Source organism: Barbus barbus (assembly GCF_936440315.1).
Source record: "Barbus barbus genome assembly, chromosome: 16".
Taxonomy (NCBI): domain Eukaryota; kingdom Metazoa; phylum Chordata; class Actinopteri; order Cypriniformes; family Cyprinidae; genus Barbus; species Barbus barbus.
In genome coordinates, this window is record NC_136744.1 from 28,420,390 (window position 1) to 28,443,500 (window position 23,111).

General features: G+C 37.7%; 1 protein-coding gene across 1 annotated transcript; it reads left to right on the plus strand.

Moving 5' to 3' along the window:
* Nucleotides 1–480: 480 nt before the first annotated feature.
* On the plus strand, nt 481–23,065 carry LOC306882053 (lutropin-choriogonadotropic hormone receptor-like; the record flags this gene model as incomplete). The annotated part of the gene is made up of 11 exons (XM_079436487.1): nt 481–635; nt 6,183–6,254; nt 7,659–7,733; nt 7,895–7,969; nt 8,147–8,221; nt 8,500–8,577; nt 11,406–11,474; nt 11,730–11,804; nt 19,073–19,258; nt 19,534–19,602; nt 21,856–23,065. 11 exons carry the CDS (start codon nt 481–483, stop codon nt 23,063–23,065), a joined length of 2,139 nt encoding a protein of 712 aa, XP_079292613.1.
* Nucleotides 23,066–23,111: the final 46 nt, after the last annotated feature.

Below are 23,111 nucleotides of genomic sequence, written 5' to 3' on the forward strand. Positions count from 1 at the left end.
TTTATGAGGACACTGCCTATGCCCCCGTAATTCAAAAGGCTTAGAAAACATACTAAATGGTGTTTTTTTGAAAATCTAAAAATGCACAAAGTCTCCTGTGAGGGCTAAGTTTAGGTGTAGGGTTGGTGTAGGGCAATAGACCACAAAACCACAAAAACCAACGTGTGTGTGTGTGTGTAGTGAGTTGGAGGGGCCACGCGCAGCGCATTCATTGTTATTTCTGATAAGACAAGATGCGCAGACAAACAGTTTATCTGTGAGCTCTTCTCCCAGAGCCGACCCAGAGAAAGGACTGTGAACAAGTAGCTACCACACTATCAGACAACAAACTCTAAATCAGTCGCCTAACAAACTAATAAAAATGTAACCAAGTCGTTTATTTTCCCGTCAGTCTCCAGCGCGCGCTCGGTCTCCAGTCAGAAACCCGGCGAGAGGAAAGTGGATTTTACCTGTTTAAACAAAGTGAAACACGACCAGACAATGTGGAGATGTCTCCTGCTGCTCGTGTCTCCTCTGCTGATGTCTTTCTGCGGAGGTGTGTGTTTCGTGTGTCCGGAGATCTGCCGCTGTTCTCAGAAGAGCATCACTTGTAACAGCGCGACGGAGAGCCTGAAGAGCAGAACTCACAGCAGACTGTAAGCATCTCTCCATCTCTTCATCTTATAGCCTTCTTTCTCACTTTAATACTGCATTCATTTATTAGGACGTGTGCGTTTGGTTCAGTGTTCTGTAGAAAACAGTTTTCGATGATGAAAGATAATATGAGTAGCTACAAGAAAAATCTTGTTAAAAATTAATTCAATACATTACTTTTGCGTGTGAGGCTTACTAGAAATTTCTCAGTAAAAAATGATTTCTACACCAGTTTTTCCCAAGCAATGTACTGTATATAGGAGATCGGGGCAAGTTGTCACATATAACATAAATGCATTTTCCATATAAGTCACATTTCTATTGGGGCAAGTTGTCACATACTCTTACTATGCTGTAATCAATACAAATCATACAAAAATAAATTCCTAATAATTATGTACTGTGTGTACATTTAACACTTTTGAGGTTTCATGTTTAAGTATTTTGTAATGGTTCTACTTTCTTTCTTTTTTTTGCTGAAAAGCCATTATTTTGGTTCTTAATGCATTAGGGAAGTCGTGGCCTAATGGTTAGAGAGTCGGACTCGTAATCGAAAGGTTGCGAGTTCGAGCCCCCGGCCGGCAGGAATTGTAGGTGGGGGGAGGGAATGTCCTCAATACCACGACTGAGGTGCCCTTGAGCAAGGCACCGAACCCCCAACTGCTCCCCGGGCGCCGCAGCATGGCTGCCCACTGCTCCGGGTGTGTGTTCACGGTGTGTGTGTGTGTGTGTGTGCATTTGTTCACTACTCACTTCTGTGTGTGTGCACTTGGATGGGTTAAACGCAGAGCACCAATTTCGAGTATGGTTCACCATACTTGACAATACGTCACGACTTTCTTCTTCTTTTTTTTTCTTTTTTAAATATAGATATGAAATAGAAGACAGTTTTTCTTCACTTTATTACTCTGTTTTTTGAGAATAGCCTACATTTGAAATATTGACAATTTCATATTTCAAATGTATTCTCAAAAAACAGACTCAATTAGCTTGTTCTCATCATGTAATGTGACAACATGTGGTCTAAAGGAGCTGTATTAGGACAATGACGATGGAAATGTTAGATGGGTTTTTATAGTCATGACTTGAAGGTTTGTGTCTGCATGCCTCAGAAATTGACTTTTAAACATGAAACACACCCTGAAACAAAACCTAAAGAAGAAAATTACATTCACTCATATCAAGATCATACTCAAATAATGCTCAACAATTTAATTAAATTTAATTTTATACATTATATAGAACTGAATGAAGTATTAATAATAAATAATAGTGGATATTTTATTATTTTAATTATTTAAACAATTAAAATGATTTGTGTGTTAATGTATTATCTATTATAATAGTACATGATGTTCATTAACATTCATTATTTAATTGATTAGTATTAGTATTTAGAAATGTTTGCTGATTAATGAAACTAATGGGGACTGTGTGAAAAAATGCTGAATAGTCTGTCAGTCATTCACTGTGATAATAAATCTCTTGAATATCATGTACATGAACACATAAAGCACATCTGACACAGCCAAGTCAAGTCAGTTTAATTATGTCATAATAATACTTACAGTACAGAGTGTTAATTTGTAACAAGAAGAAAACTACAGGGAGGTACAGTATGTCATTTTATTTTGTGTGTGTGATTTAGACGGCCATTCCCTCTTAATTCTCAGCCATTGTGTCCATGTTCAATTTATTCTCTTCTCAATGTATTTCTAAAGGCTCATGCGAATCTAACAACAACCCAAAAGAGACAGTGGGCGTGCTTATCTGTGGCTCCGTTTCATAAAAAACATCCCAAATGCATCTGTAGCCTAAACACATGTGTAGTAAATAAACAGTTATCTATATTTACCCATTTAATATCTGTAAAATGTACAATTTTATCAATACAGTCCAAAATGCATTACACTTAAAATTAAAGCGATTGTTTTGGCTGATGAATTGTAGAAAATGACAACATATCCAGCTTGCCCCAACCTGACTTGATGTGGAAAATGTACGTACATATATGATAAAGCCTATACCCCGTGTGACAACTTGCCCCGGTCTCTAAATATATGAACAGTGGCTACAAAAAGTAAAAAGTTTCAATAACAACATACTACAAATATGAAAATGTGTGGGTTTTTTAGTATTATTATACTAGCTAAATATATTTGACTTCATTAATCATAGATTGATTCAAACCTGTTGACTTTAGTGTCTCTGCCACAGTTGGAACATGGCTAATATGAGACTGATTCATACTCTACATTTTCCACAAAAGTGCTCTGGTTTCAGCTGAATAAAAAAAAACCCTTGGGGAATATGTGTGTGTGTGTGTGTGTGTGTGTGTGTGTGTAAAATATTTTATTATTTAAATAATAATAATAAATATATATATATTTTTTTTTTTTCCTGTCATTAAGAAACAGTTTATATATTTAACTTAAAACTTATTTGAGTAATAATAATAAATTCCAATAATTCTAACTATTTATTATTAATTTTAATATTTGAATTATTTATATACATTTAGACATTTATATAAATACATACAATTTATTATTTATTATATATGTATTAATAAAAATAAGTAATAATAATTGAAATTCTATGTTTATATTTTAATTAATAAAATATTTAAAAAAAATTATGTTCTTTAATTTTCTAGTCATTTGTGATATTTGTGTGTATATATAGAAATGATAATAACAATAAATTATACTTTTATATTTTAATTATTTAATAATTAAAAAAGAAATTCTATTTTTTTTGTGTCATTTGTTATGTATGTATATCTGTAAAATAAGTGTTCATCTCAATGACTATTTAAATACTTTTATGTATAAAATACCATGTTGTATATACAAAAAGCTATTCCAGCTAATGCATGCTAAAAAGGCCTGCTAAAAACTAACATAACCCGAAGTTATGTTCCTATTTCCACCATATTTAGAGCTGCAATTTCTCCCATTGAGTTTTCTTTCTCCTGCCAGCTTGTTAGCATGATTGCAATAACCTGTTAGTTTCCTTTGGCTCTGAATACACTAACAGGCCTGGCTGTTAGTAGCTGTTAGTCCTGCTAAAGAGTAGCAGTGATGCAATATACGCTTCTCATGATAGTCCTGCTTACGCACGACACCTCTACCTTTCCTGAAAAAAAGCAATGAGGACGTTTTTGACAAGCTTGTGAAAAGTACTATCCAGAATAGACGGGTCAAGTAGTTTTGTCTGACTGACAGGTCTCTCGATTCGGCTTGCCATCGCTCCCGCTGAGCTGATTGTGTTAAGAGAGTCTGTGTTTTATGTCCTTGAGGCCTTGAAATCATCTTCTTCCTCGAGTGAAACCTTGAGCCCTGATAAGAGTGCAATCAAGAACATGAGATAAACGAATAGTGTCCTTAAAATAAGAAAAAGCTTTCAGAACTGTAACTCAACTGCTTGTTTTTTAATGTTTTGTAAGTTGTTAATGTTTTTAATTCCAATGGGGTTGAAACAATTATGTGGCAAATATCATTAACACAGTTTTGGACGGAGCAACTGTCCAAGGGTAATTATTTGTACAGTGGATGCAAAAAAATAGTTGAATAATAATATAAATTAATATAATATTGTAATACTAATTTTACAACTTAATAATAACAATAATATAAAAATATTTCCTATTTTATTATGCTATATTGTTGTTGTTGTTTTGAGTTTACTCGTGTTAAACTTTTATTTTGGCAGTCTGTATAGTAAAGGCCTTTGATTCTGAATAGTAGAATAGTTTTAAATTGATTAGCTTTACAGCTTTATTTTTGATTTATCAATCTAAAATTTGTAAAAATCCATAACATTCTGCATTGTGCAGTAAATTCCACTGGCAATTCCTTCCACGTTTTCTGCATCACATAAAATGAAATATTCACTGCACAAAATATCAAAACAAATGACATTTAATTATCAGCATTCTTTTCAAGGAAGGAAGGAATTGAATAAATCATTAAATCAATCAATCAATAAATAAATTAAATTAAACTTCACACTTAAACATGTTTTGAGGCTTCTATATGCATGTACAGATGACTCATTTCTAGTAGCTTACATAACCTCCCTTTGATGATCCAGCTCTTAGATGAGCTCAGCACAGCAGATTGTAGGAAATCTACCAGCCTCCACTCCAACGAGAGGCTTCACGAGCCTTCAACAAGAGCCGGGCGGTTACTCCACACTCCTGCACTGTAAAAGATGAATCAAGCAGCGCTTCACAAGAGCATGGTGACCCTCTCTCAAAAAAACCCTAAGTGATAATTATCCGAGTGCAAAGGCTCCAAACTCTTAATTTGATGTAATTACTTGTAATTTGTCATTTTTAGCAGTGCATTGGAAAATGGAATTGTTGGGCGTAATGAATGTTATTAAATATTTACTGTACCTTTATTACTGTAAATAATATCTGTATTTGAGTTTGCTTCTTCGTTGGGATTTAAACTAGTGTTTCTGGCCAAAGTATGAGCCCATAATCCATAACGACGTCTCTTCCAATGAAAAAGTCCATCCCCTGTTGTCCTCTCACAACAAATTCCACCAACATATTTGTTTAGAGCTGTTTTGGACTGTTTTGCTTGTTAACAGTGCTTGATCTGTGTAGATTTCTCTCCTGATTCAGACAAGACAACTTTTACACTGAAAGAAATATTATGGACTTTAGCTGGAAGCAAAGGTTTGGATTTAAAAGCATATTAATGCTTGATTTGTTTCTTACAAACACAGCTTTTCACTTTGCTAGACATTAACTGATGGACTGGAGTGGTGTGGATTACTTGTGTATTATATTATTGTGATGTTTTTATCAGCTGTTTGGACTCTCATTCTGACGGCACCCATTCACTGCAGAGCATCCATTGGTGAGCAAGTGATGCAATGCATTTCTCCAAATCGGTTCTGATGTTTCATATCAGGATATGGCAGAAACAGTAAGAGTAGTACAGTTGTATACTATTCTGAATAGTATAATTTTGCATAGTATCATTTTAGCTCCTCTCGCTCAAGTGTGTGTGTGCGTGCTCAAACTTTGTCCTGTGCACTCGCACATCTCTCCGTGCTCTTGCGTTAGATATTTTCACACCTGGATTAAACGTCAAAAGTTATCAACCAATCAGGTTTTTCTACGACTGACCTGATGAAAATACTAGGCCTACGTGAAGAGGGAACTGATCCTGGAATTTCTTTACAATTTAATCATATTTAGTCATATCAAATGTATATTAGAAATGGATAGGAATCGGGTGCTTGGATGATTTATATATATTAAAAAAAACCTAGTTTGTCTAATCGTTTGGTCAAACCCCTCTGAGCGATTTATCTAAACAAACAAACAAAAAAGTATATCTTCGTCCGGTTTTGTGCGAGAGCAAAGGAAATCCGCGTGCGAGCAGGGAGATTATATTAATCTATTTTCGCGCTACAAAAATGCGCTCTCGACATTTGCGTTGCTATATAGTTGCAAAAGGTTTTTAAAATCGCAAACCACTCATTCATGTGAAATTATGATCAATTCATCCTGTGCATCTCAATTTCAGAGATCTGAACTACATCTCACTGAGAACCATCAGCACTCACAGTTTCGACGGCTTAAAAGGAGTAAGAAGAATGTGAGTATTCATTGTTCTTAAAAAATGATGACAGATAACCAGATGTTTAGGGAAATGCCATCCATCAACACTCCTCTTCAAGCCAACAGGCTCATCTCCACATCATGTGATCTGTTTCAGAACAGATTAGAAGGAGATCTCAATGTCAGCTTTTTCCTTGCAGCGCTTTGAAAAAGCTCAGGACATCCAAGCTGGGAGGAACAGTTTGAGCGCTTGCACAGAATAGATTATTCTTTGGCGTGAATAGCGAGCATTAAAAGCAGCAGTATTTTGTCAATGACAGGTTTAATATCACACTTAGAGTCCAGCGGATTCTGTGAGAAATCTGTCTCTTTTGTCCAAAAAGAAGCATCTCTTTCCCCAGAAATGGCCTCAGATAAGATGTGTTTGGATTATATGGGCGACACTGAAAAATTCCTATTGGAACTAACCTTTATAAACCTATTTAGCTCTAAAATGCAGAACTTTATAATACAATTACAACATAAACAGAAACCTGAATTAGAATGTGCAAGAATGCAATGCAATTACACATTTATATAAATCATCATAAGAGAGCTGTTTTGTTTTTATTAGTAGGTACATGTAGGTGGTACAGAAGTATTTTGGCCGAACGTACTGCTTCTCTGTTAGTGTTTTTTTAGCATTTACGTGAACAGTTTATGAACATGAAATATGTCTAATAAAAATAATACTTTTATTCAGCATGGACGCATTAAATTGATCAATCGTGACGGTAATGGTTATGGTTATTTTAAATTGTGTACTGCATTTTTGATCAAATAAATGCAGCCCTGGTGAGCATAAGAGACTTATTTAAAAAACATTAAAAATCTTACAGACCTGACCCCTCTGAAGTGCAATCCATGCATAGATCACTTAAAAAAAAGAGTTGTTTGTTGCGAGTTTAGTTTATGGAATAATAAAATATTTTATCGTACTCATAATTATATAAGTGGCATTAAATATGTTTAAACAGCATCACATTTATTTAATTTGTGCATTTACTTAATTCATTACAATTTCATTCAGTTCTGTGATTTATGAAGTCTGTGCAGAAATATTGTGATCATTCACAAACAGGCATTTAAAAAAGTTTCTCCAGAATTCACTAAATGGGTGTCCTGATATTTCAGAAACCAATTCTAGTTCCTACTGGTTTTATGCTTTAGTTGCTGTCAGTGCATAGATATTATATATTTAAAAGGATTCAAACATACAAAAATATACATGAATTCAAAGTCAACATGAATCCAGGTTTAACCTGTACTTCCTATGTTCCTGTTCTGATCGTGCACAATTCATTTATTCACTTTTACAAGAACAAATAAATGCAGAAAATTGTGTATTTTAGGACACATTTGACCTCTTGTTATAATATTCTTGTTTTGTTTTTTGATCCAGAGAAATCGCCCAGAGCATATCAGTGGAAACCATAGAGACGGAAGCATTCAACAACCTTCTGAATGTCTCAGAAATGTAAGGAACCACTCGAGGAACATTAATGAAAGTGATTCTCACGGATAATTTAATGACTTGTGGTAATTATAACAGACTGGAACAGAAAGTTCTCTAACAGAGTGTTTATACAGAATTGTGTCATCTGTTTGTGATTTCTCATGCAAGAATTTGTGTCACAGATCAATCCAGAACACACGGAACCTCGTTCACATCCACAAGCGGGCGTTTAACCACCTCCCCAAGCTGAGATATCTGTGAGCATTTCTTCTTCAAGCTTTTTATGAAGATCTCAGCTGTTTCCATTTGCTTTGTAATAAAATCATTAATATTGAGAAAAAACAACTTAGATCTATCCATCCATCCATCCATCCATCCATCTGTTTTTCTTTCACTGGTCAAAACCCAAATCCTATTGATTTTTATGCCTACAGGAGCATTTCCAACACAGGCATAAGTGTATTCCCTGACCTGACCTCCATCTTCTCCCTTGAGTCCGATTTCATTCTGTGAGTTTTACCCTGTGGCTGTTATTTCATTAGTCTGTGTGATAGATGTGGTGAGTGAGAACGAATGATAGAAAGTAATTGTGAAGCTGTAATGCGGGCATGCTACCGTCTCTTATCTTTCTCATGCTGGAGTAATAATGGAGTGTTCTGAAAGATCCACAGATAAACACACTCTGTTAGTCAGAACACCACTGAGAAGAACACAGGTGTATTAGATTCAGAGACTTTTGGAAAAGGGCTTATTGTTTCAATTACTAAAGTGCTTTGTTCTTATTTAGGTATATTTGTGATAATCTTAACCTGCGTTCAGTCCCACCAAATGCTTTCATCGGAATGACGAGTGAATACACCACAATGTAAGTATCTCAGTTTTGAATATCATAACATTTTTTGCATAATTAATACTTTTATTCAGCAAGGATGCATTAAATTAATCAAAAGTGTTAATAATGACTTTTATAATGTTACAAAAGATTTCTGTTTCTAATAAAGGCTGTCTTCATAAGTAATTTGAAGCAGTACAACTGTTTTCAACATTGATAATTATCAGAAATGTGTCTTGAGCAGCAAATCAGTATATTAGTATGATTTCTGTGGGATCATGTGATGCTGAAGACTGGAGTAATGATGCTGAAAATACAGCTTGCATTAAAGGAATAAATTACATTTTAATATGTATTCAGATAGAAACCAGCCATTTTAAATTGCAAAAATATTTCATAAAATGTTCTGTTGCCATGGACACTGAAAGGATGCGTTCCACTCAATATTCACATTATTAATTTACCAATTTGGGTTTTCAGTGGCAAATTAGCAACCTATTACAATGAACGTTAAAGGGGTTTTCATTTTGTCTTAATTTAATTTGTATGACTATTTTCTATACTCTCTCTGACCCTAAAAAATAAATGAACCATTTTGCTGCTGAATCGACTATATATGTAAAAAGCCCTTTTGAAATGAAATACAGTGCTGTGCTGCTCTTATTCATGAGTTGTGGATTTCCTTTTTGATCAAGTTCAGCTCTTAATAACAGCCTCTTTGGATCCCATTGTGACAGACCCATAAAACAATCTCTTCGCAAACTATTAAAATCAGACTGAAACAGTCGGTTTATGCTCTTGTTTGAAATGAACTGGTTAGATTTTGCATTTTTGGTTTCAATAACGCTCTTCTTGGACGGACTCCCCGTGATATGACCCCTATGATAAACAAGTTCAACAAAACTAGGAGTATTAAATTGGTGTTTTAAAGTGTATTGCACAAACCAAAATCTGTTTTATGGGTTTGCAATCCTGATGCAGTGAAATAATTGTGCGTTTTCCTAAATGATAATGCTGTTAATCAAATTTTTGCTATAGTCTACGTAAAGTCATACAGGCTTCAATATCTGCATCTGTATGCAAACAAGATAGCAAAGCTTTTAATCAGAATCACGTCCTAAAGCGTATATATATATACATTAAAAAATAATAAATAAATAAATAATAATAATAAAAAATATACACACACACATATATATATATATATATACACACACACACACACACACACACACACACACATACATACATACATACATACATACTGTACATATACAGTTGCCCCCCCCCCCCCCATATCGTCAGTCATGGAATCTATTTTGTCAGCCCAGGCTTGGTTGTATGGGGTACTAGACGATGCTAAATACCCTCAAATGAAAGCAAAAGCAATTAAAAGATCTGGAAAACTATCCAACATGTTTTTGCGGCGTTGAGCAATGTATCCAATCATATCTGTCCAATCAGAAACGCTGAAGCTTTTCAGAATTCACTCAGAGCTGAAAGAGCGTAATTTTGCACGCTCGTGAACCATCTCAACTAGACTAAGTGCAGACGCGATGTAAATTCATTGTAGATTCATTGTGTAATTTAGAGTGCTTGATTATAACAGAAATTTGTGAGATTGCGATGAACTTTGACGAGTGATGCTTTTGATAATAATGGGAGCGAGCTTTGTGTGTTTTCTAGGCTATAATCCATTCAGAATTTGAATGAAACTTTAGTTTTTTGGACACATACATGCTGCAAAGTTTCGGGAATGATGCTGGATTCATTCATGAAATATCTGTGATAAGTAATGGACGGGACAAACCAGTCCTGACCAAACTTACACAGGCAGCACGCGTCCTGAGCGAGATCTAGTTCTAAAAGTGTGTGTAAACTTTATTGAGATCGGGACATATCATCAACCCGTAATTTCGTTTCCAGTAACGGACGATAGACAGTTCGGAAATGAATGGTATGCGATTTATGACAGAATAGTCCAACAACTGATCGTTTATATTTTCCTCGTGTCTCAAAAACTTAAATGAACATCAGAAAATCAGCGTGCTGTGCACACATTTCTGAATAAAAATGAAAGGCCATCAACTGACTCTTAAAACGGGAAGCATCGCCATTCAAATCAGCAGCAAGAGTCAAAGTTCCAGTTTAGTAAACGCAGGCAACCTCTTTAATTTATTCTTCACTGCGCTGTATTGCCTTTTGATGCACACGTGACTCGAGAGTCAAATGTCGCCCATGCATACACACACACACACACACACACACATGCTGTCCCCTCAAAATAACTCAACCATTAATGTCTAAACCGCTGGCCACAAAAGTGAGTACACCCCTAAGTGAAAATGTCAAATTTGTGACTAGTGCTTGCTGTAGCAGTTTGCAGCGTGTCTTCAGAAACCCTCCACCTTCCCCAGCTCCACCTGATCTGCTAAAGGGTGATCATGTATGCTATATGGGGGGTAGTAATGCGCGGATCATCTCATGACCCATCACGCATCACTAATGGAGGGGGGGGGGGGGTATTTCTGTATTTCTGTATCTTATATGTTTGTTATATTTGCAGCAGCAGTATTTCTTACATGCTCACAACAGCAGGTTGTGGATGTATTGGCAGTAGCAAGTCTTGGTATACTTGGTACTTCCGATACTTCCGCCAAGACAAATACAATAACATTGTCATGTATATTACCGTGCAAATCACTCATGACAGTTGTCATGACAAAAATATATATAATCAGTGTTGTGTTAGGCAACAGTTTTTAAACCAAAGAATTATATGCTTGAACTTATATGGAACACAATAGTGGTACAAACCATAGTATTTGGGTTTTATTTCTTCTCTCTCTTTCTCTTTTCAGGAATCTCTTTAACAATGGATTTCAAGAAATAGAAAGCCACGCCTTTAATGGAACTAAAACAGACAAACTGTAAATATTTACAAATTATGAATATACTAATCTCCTTTCAGTTCTGCTTTAGTCATGTTATTCGTCTACAGTTTTGTGCTGTTCACAGGTTATTGTAAAAAATACTATTTCAGCCTTTCTACTTCAAAATTTCACATTTAATTCAATGTGTTTCTTTGTAATTATTTATTAAATTTACTAGCAATCTCTGAGTGAAAACAGATAAATCCAACACCATCGGTGTAAAATCACAATATAATCAGTTTGTTTTTTCAGGGTATTAAAGAACAACAAACATCTGCGTGTGATTCATGAAGATGCTTTCAAAGGAGCTTTTGGCCCCACTGTGCTGTAAGTGATATGACGCTGAAATACTGGTGTCAAGACTACTTTCCTTTTCTCTTGCCTATTCACTGTCATGAGCTCATTTCACCATTCCTTTTGAGCGCTTTGTGTCAGGTCTTCTCAGATGTCAGTGTGAATGACTGAACATTGTGCATGACCTTACTCTAGACCAGAGTTTTACCACACCTGCTATTAACTTTCAAAAAAACCTGAAGACCTTGATTGGCTGGTTTTGGTGTGATTGATTGCAGTAGGAGCACAAAGAAGCGGGTCTGATCACCTTGTCCTATATCACATGTATGCATTCAGCTTATGTCATTCACTGATGATGGGAAGAGTACATGCTTACAGTTTTTTCACACACCAAATCTGCAAAACCATACACTAATTCTCTGCCTTTGACTTAGTTTTCAATTTCATAAAACACTTTTTGCAAAACACAACACACAATTCTCTAAGACACAAAAATTTTACAGGAAGTATCTTGAATTCCTTTTCAAACACAACCAATCAAAATGCTACACTGATATATCAGTGCCTTACATTAACTCCTGACATGTGCAAACACTCATTGCTTTACTTAACACCAACCAATCATGGCTTTAGAATAGGCCTATAAATAGGCCAAAGGTCCTATGAAAGAAGAGCTTTAGGTTTTGAGTAACTCTGTGTGTGTGTATGGTATATCCAAAAGTATAATATTATGGCAAAGGTGTTCGCAACATAAGACAAGTTTGCTTTTTATGTGTGTTTGTTATATTTTGAATGCAGTGCTTAATTTTTCAAGAGATGTGAGGCATTTTGCATTTTGTGTGTGCAATTCTTGGATTTGTGTGTAAAGTTTTCAAATAAAGAGGCAACGTGGCTCCCGTCTCTGGCGGGCAAAGAGACTGAAGTGGAGCGAGCGCATCGTATGTACACAAGTCTCTCCTCAGGTCGCGCTGAACCACAGGTTTTCATCTTTAAACTGCTGCGGTACACGGACAGGGACCTCATTCTGCAGGTCGCCAGACTTCATGCCCCGGTGAAAACTTCAGACGGAGCAACGCTGTCTTTCTTTCCAGATTTTTCACCGCAAAAAGAAGTGCATTTGCGCCAATTAGGAAGGAGATGAGTGATGCTGGCATCCAGAATTTTCTCCTTTATCCTGCAATGCTGAAGGTCATTCTCAATCAAGGTGAACCTAAAATGCTACACTCCCCAGAAGAAGCAAGAGTTTTTCTCAGACCCCTTTCATCCACCAACTCTCAGTGAGCTTCAGCTGGACATTTGGTTTCTAATCGGAGAAGAGATGCTCTAAATGGTTAGGTGACTGTGTCTTTCACTGTTCACTGTAATGTTCACTTCTTAGTTCATAGTTCATTGTGCATACAGTATCGCTTATTCATTATGATATTTTATTTGTTTTAGTTGTATTCTGCATCTCTCTTTTCTTTCTATCTTTTCTTTATTTTTTATTCTATTTCTTTCTTTATTTATTTTAAATACAAATACTACCTAGTCAATATGTGACTATGGGGCCAAATGTTGGTGCTACAGTAATGTGCAGGTTTTTGTTGACGCCACTGACTATGTTAAGGGGTGCTGGCAGATCAAGGTTTGTTCTAGGTTTGATCTGTCATAGTTCATGGGAATGTGTTCATGATTTTTTGATGGTAACGGGTGTCAGGAGTATGGACTGTCTTGTGTGTGTTTTGCTCCCCTGTGACCCAGTTTCTCCCGTCTGATTGTGTTAATTTGTTCCAGGTGTGTCTCGTCGTCTTCCCCAATTACCCGATGTTTAAAAGCCCCAGTCCTTCTGTGTGTGTTTGTTGATTCTGAACGTTTTTCCTGGTGTTTCCTACGTCTTCTACGTGTGTGGACTGTTAAAGACCGTATTTAAGGTTTTCTGGATTTTTTGCGAAGCAGAAAGATTGATATAGTGTTAGTTCAAGAATCCCATTTGAAAGAGGAGGATATACACAGGTGTAATATGTTTTATGAAGTGGTATCTCACTCATCTTTGGGTGTTCTAATATTGGTTCGGTTTGGAGGACTAAATATTACTGTTTTAGATAAAGGTGGTGATACAGATGGTAGAATAACACATATAAAAACAATAGTGGAGAATAGGAATATTGTATTTCTCTCAGTTTATGCCCCTTGTACTCCTGACCCTACTTTTTTCTCTGTTTTGTCAACCTATCTCTTGAAGTTTTCAGATTTTGAAATAGTATTGGGTGCAGATATGAATTCTCTAATGTCGCATATCCTAGATAGATCTGGACCAAAGGAATCACACTCAAGCTTTGTATTCTGACAAACTTCGGCAATGTGTAACCTCATCCTCGTTGGTGGATAGTTGGTGTTTATTAAACACTTCTGCTGAGTCTTTCACTTTCTATTCTGCTACTCATAAATCCTATTCGCGAATTGATATTTTCATTTCTACTTTTTTATCTTCAGCTGTTCGTGATGCCGATATCTGTTCCTTATCTTTGTCGGATCATGATGGAAATTTGTGCAGATTATCTTTGATCCCTCGGCCATCTCGTGCCACTAGATGGCGATTTAACCCTAAATTGTTACAGGATGAAAACTTTTGCAGTCAATTCAGAAATAAATTTGCTGAGTTTATTGGCATTAACCAAGGTTCAGTGGATGATGTTCAAACACTTTGGAATGCAGTTAAACGATTTATAAGGAATAACTCAATTTCATATGCCTCTTTCCTTCAGAAAAACCGACACAAAAAGATAGTTGAACTGGAATCACAGCTCCAGAATCTGACTAGAGATAATCAGCGTTATTTCTCAGACAATACACTCAGTAAAATCATGGCGGTTAGATCCGAACTCAATTCATTACTGAGATCCAGGGCAGAATTCCTGATTCAAAGATCCAGGCAGAATTATTATTTTCAAGGGAGTAGACCAAGACACCTTTTAGCCCTAAGATTACGCAACAATGAAAAGTTTGCTAATATTTCAGCAGTGAAATCCCAATCTGGGCTCATTATGACAGACCCAAAAGACATTAATATGGCCTTTCACTCTTTTTACTCTAACCTCTATACTACTTCTGCTGATGGTGACCCTGACTCTTTTGCATCTTTTCTGTCCAACCTTGATTTATCTAGGCTGTCAGATTCAGATTCAGAATACCTGGCAGAACCGATCACTCTTCAGGAGCTGGAGTCAGCAGTTCGATCTATGAACAAGGGGGAAATCCCCAGGCATAGATGGCATTCCAGTCGAATTGTATAGTACTTTTTGGTCGGATTTAGGCCCCCTCATGTTAGATATGATACATTTTTCAGTTACTCAAGGCTCATTTCACCCATCCATTAATATAGCTGTTATTTCTCTCTTGTTAAAAAAAGATAAAGATCCGACTTCCTGTTCTAGTTACCGGCCGCTTTCTTTAATAGGGACTGATGTTAAATTATATGCTAAAGTACTATCTCGTCGTCTAGAGAAATTTATGAATAGGCTAGTTCATCATGACCAAACAGGATTCATTAAATCTTGCTCGGCTTCGGATAACTTACGCAGGTTATATCATATTAATTCAAAGAATAGTTTGTCCTCCCCTTGCGCAGTATTATCTGTAGATGCGATGAAAGCTTTCGATCAGCTAGAATGGAACTATTTATGGGTGGTTCTACAGCATCTGGGTCTAGGATCGAGTTTCATAAATATGATAAAAGTTCTGCATGCCAATCCAGCAGCCACTGTTCTCACAGGTGCTGTTCGCTCTAACCCATTCTCTATACATCGAGGTACTCGTGAGGGTTGCCCGCTTTCTCCTCTGTTATTTGCCCTATCCTTGGAACCCTCAGCTCAAGCGGTCCGACAATCTGAAACTATCTCTCCCATAAATATACAGAATACTCATCATCATATTTCTTTGTTTGCTGATGATATCGTATTGTTTTTGGAGAAGCCATCACATTCTATTCCTAATGTGCTGAATTTATTTGACCATTTTGGATTTCTCTCTGGGTTTAAAATTAATTGGAGTAAGTCATGTTTACTTTCCCTCAATTCTAAAATTGATTCCATGTCCCTTTCTATATCTATTCCATTGGTTCAAAACTTTAAGTACTTGGGGACAGATGTTTTTTCTTCCCTGCAGGAAATCATCTCAAAAAACTATAATGGTATTCTATCCAAAGTATCCTCGGATTTGGAAAATTGGTCTCGTCTTCCTACTTCTTTTCAGGCCCGTATATCAGTGATTAAAATGAATGTTCTCCCACGTATTAATTTACTTTCTTCCATGATTCCTCTCGCTCCACCGGTTGGCTACTGGAACAAACTAGATGCATGTGTTTCACGGTATATATGGGATGGGAAACGTCCTCGTATTAAACTCTCTACCTTACAACGATGTAGATTACATGGAGGTCTTTCTTTCCCTAATTTTAGACTGTATGCTCAAGTATTTTCCCTCCGCCCTTTATCAGTTTGGTTTGATTCTGACGCTTCTGTGTCTTGGAGAGCAATTGAAGAATCTATTGTTTATCCGTATAAATTGAAGCATCTTGTTTTTTCGTGAGTTCTGCTTAGGCAGTGTAAATCTCGGTTTGGTCCCATTGTAACCCACCTCCTCTCCATATGGAGGGATGTTGAAAGATGTTCACAACTAGCTACAAAATGGCATAGCATTCGCCTATTTTCCACAATAATAACCTTTTGTCAGGCAGTACTCCATTTCATTGTCCGCAATGGACTCATAGTAAAGTAAACACTCTGGGAGATATCTATGATGATAGTGGTTTAAAATCCTTCCAGAATCTCAAAACTCAGTATAATCTGCCAGACACCTCTTCTTTATGTATTTGTGCATTAGATCGGCGCTACGGGTGTATGGGGTGCCTTGGATCTCTCTGCCTGTTCATCCTTTACACAAACCAATCCTTCCTTCTGAGGAATCTCCCTCTTCTGCTTCAGTCATCTATCTCTTTCTTCTTGAGCATTCATACAAACCTTTATCTATTACTACTGTTTGGGCTAAGGATCTTAATGAGGATGTGCATGTTTTATTTTCCGATCAGGTATGGGGTATGTTCAAATTGTCTTCTAAAAACCCTAATCACCAAATGATTCATTGGAAATTGCTGCATAGGGGTTACTTGACTCCAATGAAACGCTTTTATATGAATCTGTCGTCTTCTCCTAAATGTAATGTCTGTTCCCAAGGAGTTTTAGGCACGTTTTTGCATTTTTTTTGGGAGTGCCCCTCTCTCTCACCTTTTTGGACTCAGCTCTCACTGGAATTATCATATTTGTTGGGTACTGAGATATGTTTGACTCCGCGCCATTTTTTCATGAATGACTTTTGGGACTTCACCTTGTCCGTCCAACAAAGATCTTTACTGTTAGCTGCTCTCACAGCAACAAAAACATTGCTGGTCAACCGTTGGAGCCCTTCTCACACAATGGACAGATGAACCTGGACGGTGTATTTGTTGGACATTATCTCGATGGAACTCTCTACTTCTCGTATACATGGATCTAATGTGAAAACTGTTAATTCATGGCATTCAGCTTTTAATGTCTTCTTTTCTAAAATCTTTGTAAAAAATAATTTTATTGTTATTTGTTTATCTATTAATATTAATTGTGTTTATTATTTTTTATTTTATTTTTTATTTTATTTTTTTGTGCTACTGTTCCACAAAATAAAACTCAAACAGCTGTTAACAAAAAAAGATTTGGGAGAAAAATGTCATAATTGGGAGAAAAAATGTTAACAAAAAAATTGCAAAATATTGCTAGGTAAAAAATAGTGAGATAATACAAAGAATATGTGACCCCGGACCACAAAACCAGTCATAAGGGTCAATTTTCCAAAATTAAGATTTATACATCAGCTGAATAAATAATCTTTCCATTGATGTATGGTTTGTTAGGACAGGACAATATTTGGCCAAGGCAGAACTCTTTGAAAATCTGGAATCTGAGGGTGCAAAAAAATCTAAATATTGAGAAAATCGCCTTTAAATTTGTCCAAATGAAGTTCTTAGCAATGCATATTACTAATCAAAAATGAAGTTTTGATATTTACGGTAGGAAATTTACAAAATATCTTTATGGAACATTATCTTTATTTAATGCCCTAATGATTTTTGGCATAAAAGAAAAATCGCTAATTTTGACCCATACAATGTATTTTTGACTATTGCTACAAATATACCCCAGCAACTTAAGACTTGGTTTTGTAGTCCAGGGTCACATATAGAAATACAAAGACAGTTCACTCCTATTACTTATGAAAGGGAGAAAGTGCAACGGATAGTCCCGCCTTCTAAATGAAAGAGCCAGTCGTTGATTGGTAAAGTCATTGCGTCACTGCAGCGGCCGTCAGAAGCTCCGGTTCCCATAGAAACCTGGGGCTGGACCTTTTACAGTCTATGGGCTGGACCAGCAGCTGCGCGTGCGCAGTCGTAAGCGTGTTGGAGCTACGCATGTGCATTGCCTGGTCCAGCCTGAAAATTAAGCTTTTTAAATGCTATTTGAGCATAAGAAACAACATTCATGGGGCAGTTAATTTCAAATTTTGTTGCTGATGTGAAATATGTCATTTAATCGAGAGTTCAGCGAGCCATTTTGTAGATTTCAGGATTCCCCCATTCATTTAGATCGGACTTGGTCTTGTTTGAGCTGCCCGGAGGCGTTGCAAATATGGTGGCCGAGTGAACAGACTTTCCTTGAAAGGGACTTTGGATATTAATAATAAAAAAGTCAGAATTGCTAAATATAAACTCAGAATTGCAAGATGTAAACCTGCAGTTCTGAGAGATAAAGTCCGAATTGTGAGATATAAAGATATAAAATGTCATAATCACTTTTTTAAGGGGAAGTCGTGGCCTAATGGTTAGAGAGTCGGACTCGTAATCTCGGGCCGGCAGGGATTGTAGGTGGGGGGAGTGAATGTCCAGCGCTCTCTCCACCCTCAATACCACGACTGAGGTGCCCTTGAGCAAGGCACCGAACCCCCAACTGCTCCCCGGGCGCCGCAGCATAAATGCTGTCCACTGCTCCAGGTGTGTGTTCACGGTGTGTGTGTGTTCACTGCTGTGTGTGTGTTCACTGCTGTGTGTGTGTGTGTTCACTGCTGTGTGTGTGTGTGTTCACTGCTGTGTGTGTGCACGTTGGATGGGTTAAATGCAGAGCACGAATTCCGAGTATGGGTCACCATACTTGGCAGTATGTCACTTCACTTTTTTTTCATAGAACTGGGACTACTCTTGTTAATGCAGTATTTCACTCTCTGTTGTTCCCCACCAGGGATGTGTCCTTGACAGCACTGGAGACGCTGCCCTCTCGTGGTCTGGAGTCGGTGCTGATGCTAGTGGCTCGCTCAGCGTTCGCTCTGAAGAGACTTCCTCCACTGAAGGGACTGAAGAGCCTGAGAGAAGCGCAGCTCACGTATCCCAGCCACTGCTGCGTTCTGCTCAGCTGGGACTCTGACAGGTCAACATACACGCCACTGTGTTATTGAGGAATAAAATATACTTTCATCTTATTGATTGTCATTTTGAATAAGAGCATCACTAGCACTTCTCGCTCAGCGAACGCCAGAAAAACCTAATGAGATTACAAATAGAGCTCCAATAAGAGTGCTCGACATTTATTTTTGATATTATGATTCACTGTTCAAATCCAAAGCACAGGATCATCAGCATAATTCAATGCCTTCGTATCCTAGCTTTCATTATGTCTGAAATATTTTTCTAATTTTTATATAGGGAGGGATCTGTTATCATTGCATTAGGAAATGGATCATCATACTGTGGTGACAACAATTCACCAGCTAAGTACGACTAAAGTTTTGTTTTCTGACTGAAAAATGGAAATCTGCTAATTTGCAAAAAAAGGCCTAATATTTAAAGGCCAAATATTTAATATTACTTTAGTTTAATTTAAACACTGGCCAATATGGTGTCAGAGGTTTCATGGCTATATTTGCGCAGCCACAAAGTAATGGGAGACATATCAGAGTTCAAAAGAGGACAAATTTTTAGTGCACGTCTCGCTGGCGCATCTGTGACAAGGAAAGCAAGTCTTTGTGGTGTATCGAGATTCGAGAGCCACGGTATCCAGGGTAATGTCAGCATACCACCATGAAGGACGAACCACATCCAACAGGAGTAACTCTCGACACAAGAGGAAGTTGTCTGAAAGGCATGTCCTTGTGCTAACCCGGATTGTATCCAAAAAACATAAAACCACAGCTGCCCAACTCACTGCAGAATTAAATGTGCACCACAACTTTCCCGTTTCCACCAAATGTCAGTTTCAATGCTGCCAGCAGCAGAAATCTTGGGCTGTGGACAATGTGAAACATGTATTGTTCTCTGATGAGTCCACCTTCACTGTCTTTGCCACATCCGGGAGAGTTACGGTGTGGAGAAGCCCCAAAGAAGCTTACCACCTGGACTGTTGCATGTCCAGAGTGAAGCATGGGAGTGGATCAGTGATGGTTTGGGCTGCAATATCATGGCATTCCCTTGCCCCGATACTGGTGCTAGATAGGCCAAGGACTACCGAACCATTCTGGAGGGCCATGTGCACCCAGTGGTTCAAACTTTGTACCATGAAGGTGGTGCCGTGTATCAGGATGATAATGCACCAATACACACAGCAAGACTGGTGACAGAGTGGTTTGATGAACGTGAAAGTGAAGTTGAACATCTACCATGGCCTGCACAGTCACCAGGTCTGTATATTATTGAGCCACTTTGGGGTGTTTTGGAGGAGCGAGTCAGGAAATGTTTTCCTCCACCAGCATCCCGTAGTGACCTGGCCACTGTTCTGCAAGAGGAATGGCTCAAAATCCCTCTGGCTACTCTACAGGACTTGTATCTGTCATTCTCAAGACGAATTGATGCTGTATTGACCGCAAAAGGAGGCCCTACACCATACTAATAAATTATTGTGGTCTAAAACCAGGTGTTTCAGTTTCATTGTCCAACCCCTGTATATACAGTATATATTGTATGTGAATATATATCAGCTTCACTTATGAAAAATAACAAAAGCAGTCAAATGTCAAAAGATTTTAATGTCAAAAAGAAGTAAATCTATTATTTAACTTGTAATAAATATAATAACGTCTTTAAAATCATTCACACATGTGAAAATGGGCTGAGTATTGAACAAATAGTTATGATCTGGCTCAGAGGAAGACAGGAGTTATTGTTTTTGGCAGTTTTTCTGCTGATTATGGGACGCATTCACCTTTTTATTACAGTTAGTAAATCTTTTAAAATGAAACCTGTTACAATGTGCTTCGTATGTTTCAGAAAATTCTAAAAATTACTTTCTAAAAACTCTAAAAACTAATCTTAGTTCTTTTAGTACTTCACTTTCTTGGCAACTATCTAAAATAAATTAAGTTTTTAATATTTTATGTAAGTCAGATTCTTCAGAGACCTGATTATCTAGGATATGCAATCGATATGAATTATATAGCTATTTACTCTTGATGTAGATCAATAATAGATTAATTAATTAAACTCTCACAAGTTTCATAACTTTAAAAATGACATCAGAATCTTTCAGTGTTATTTTAGTATCATTAATATAGAATTATAGTTTTTATGAATATTTTAAACTTTTTTTAAATTAAATTTAATTAGCAATTTTGTTGTTTTTGTCATTTTATTAGTTTTTGTTTTAAACATGTCTAGACAGTTAATTCATTTTTATTTCTGTTTGAGTTATTTTAATAAACTAAATAAAAACGAGGAACGTTACTTTGGCAGTTAGCTGAAATAAAAGACTTTATTTCAGTAACAAACATGTTTTTTTTGGTTTTAGTTTGACTTATTTTAGTAAATCAAGTTAAACTAAATAAAAATAAAATATGTTGCCTTGGCAAATAGCTGAAATATATTAAGTTGAAGTTAACTTTTTTTTTAAGCACTGTAGCGGAAATGATTTGATGGTTTTAGCTCTATTTAATAATAACCCCATCTAGACAGTACAACTACTTAGGCATTAGGTATTGCATAGTATTTTTCACCATACTGTGACATTGACCATTTTCTCTCTGTGTTCGTTTTCAGTCCATCTGATAATTCTCTAACGCTGGATGGTCCTCTTGCATCTGATATTGCTGGATCCGCATCAGCTGAGGACACTTTTGGCAGCATGGACTTCTATTACCCCGAGCTGAATCTATGTCAGCCCCGACCGGCCCTCCAGTGCAGCCCCGAGGCCGACGCTTTCAACCCCTGCGAGGACATCGCCGGATTCAGCTTCTTGCGGGTGGCCATTTGGTTCACCAACATCCTGGCCATCGCCGGCAACCTGACGGTGCTGCTTGTGTTATTCACCAGCCGCTGCAAACTGACCGTCCCCAAATTCCTCATGTGCCACCTGGCCTTCGCCGACCTCTGCATCGGCGTGTATCTGCTCATGATCGCCACCGTGGATCTCAGGACACGAGGGCATTACAGTCAGCACGCTATTGAGTGGCAAACCGGAATGGGATGCGGGATCGCCGGGTTTCTGTCGGTGTTTGGCGGTGAACTATCCGTCTATACGCTATCTACCATTACCGTTGAGCGCTGGCACACGATCACACATGCTCTCCGTCTGGAACGCCGTCTGGGATTGAGGCACGCTTCTTCGATAATGGTTGTCGGATGGGTGCTTTGTCTAGGAATGGCTCTCCTCCCCATAATGGGCGTCAGCAGCTACAACAAAGTCAGCATGTGTTTGCCGATGGACATCGAGACGCCTTTATCCCAAGCTTATATTATACTCCTCCTGCTGTTCAATGTTGGCGCTTTCCTGGTGATTTGCGGCTGCTACGTGTGCATTTACACCGCCGTTCGCAACCCCGAGTTCCCAGGACGCGCCGCCGACGCCAAGATCGCCAAACGCATGGCTGTGCTGATCTTCACCGACTTTCTGTGCATGGCGCCCATTTCGTTTTTCGCCATCTCTGCGGCCTTCAAAGTCCCGTTAATCACGGTGACCAACTCTAAGATCCTCCTTGTGCTTTTCTACCCCATCAACTCGTGCGCAAACCCTTTCCTCTACGCCATCTTCACCAGGGCCTTCAGAAAGGACGCGTGCATCCTTCTGAGCTCCATGGGCTGCTGCAAGAGCAAAGTCCACTTGTACCGAATGAAGACATGCTGCTCGGAGAACATCAACCGAAGCAAGAGCAGCTCCGGCTCCAATGTGAACTCCAAAGCTCCTCGTGCTGTCGTGTGGATGTCCAGCTTTCCCCATCTGACACCTCGACCAAAGATGCAAAGAGTCTAGAGAAACAGGCATTCAGACTCATTTAATTCCATTATTTTCTTGGTGT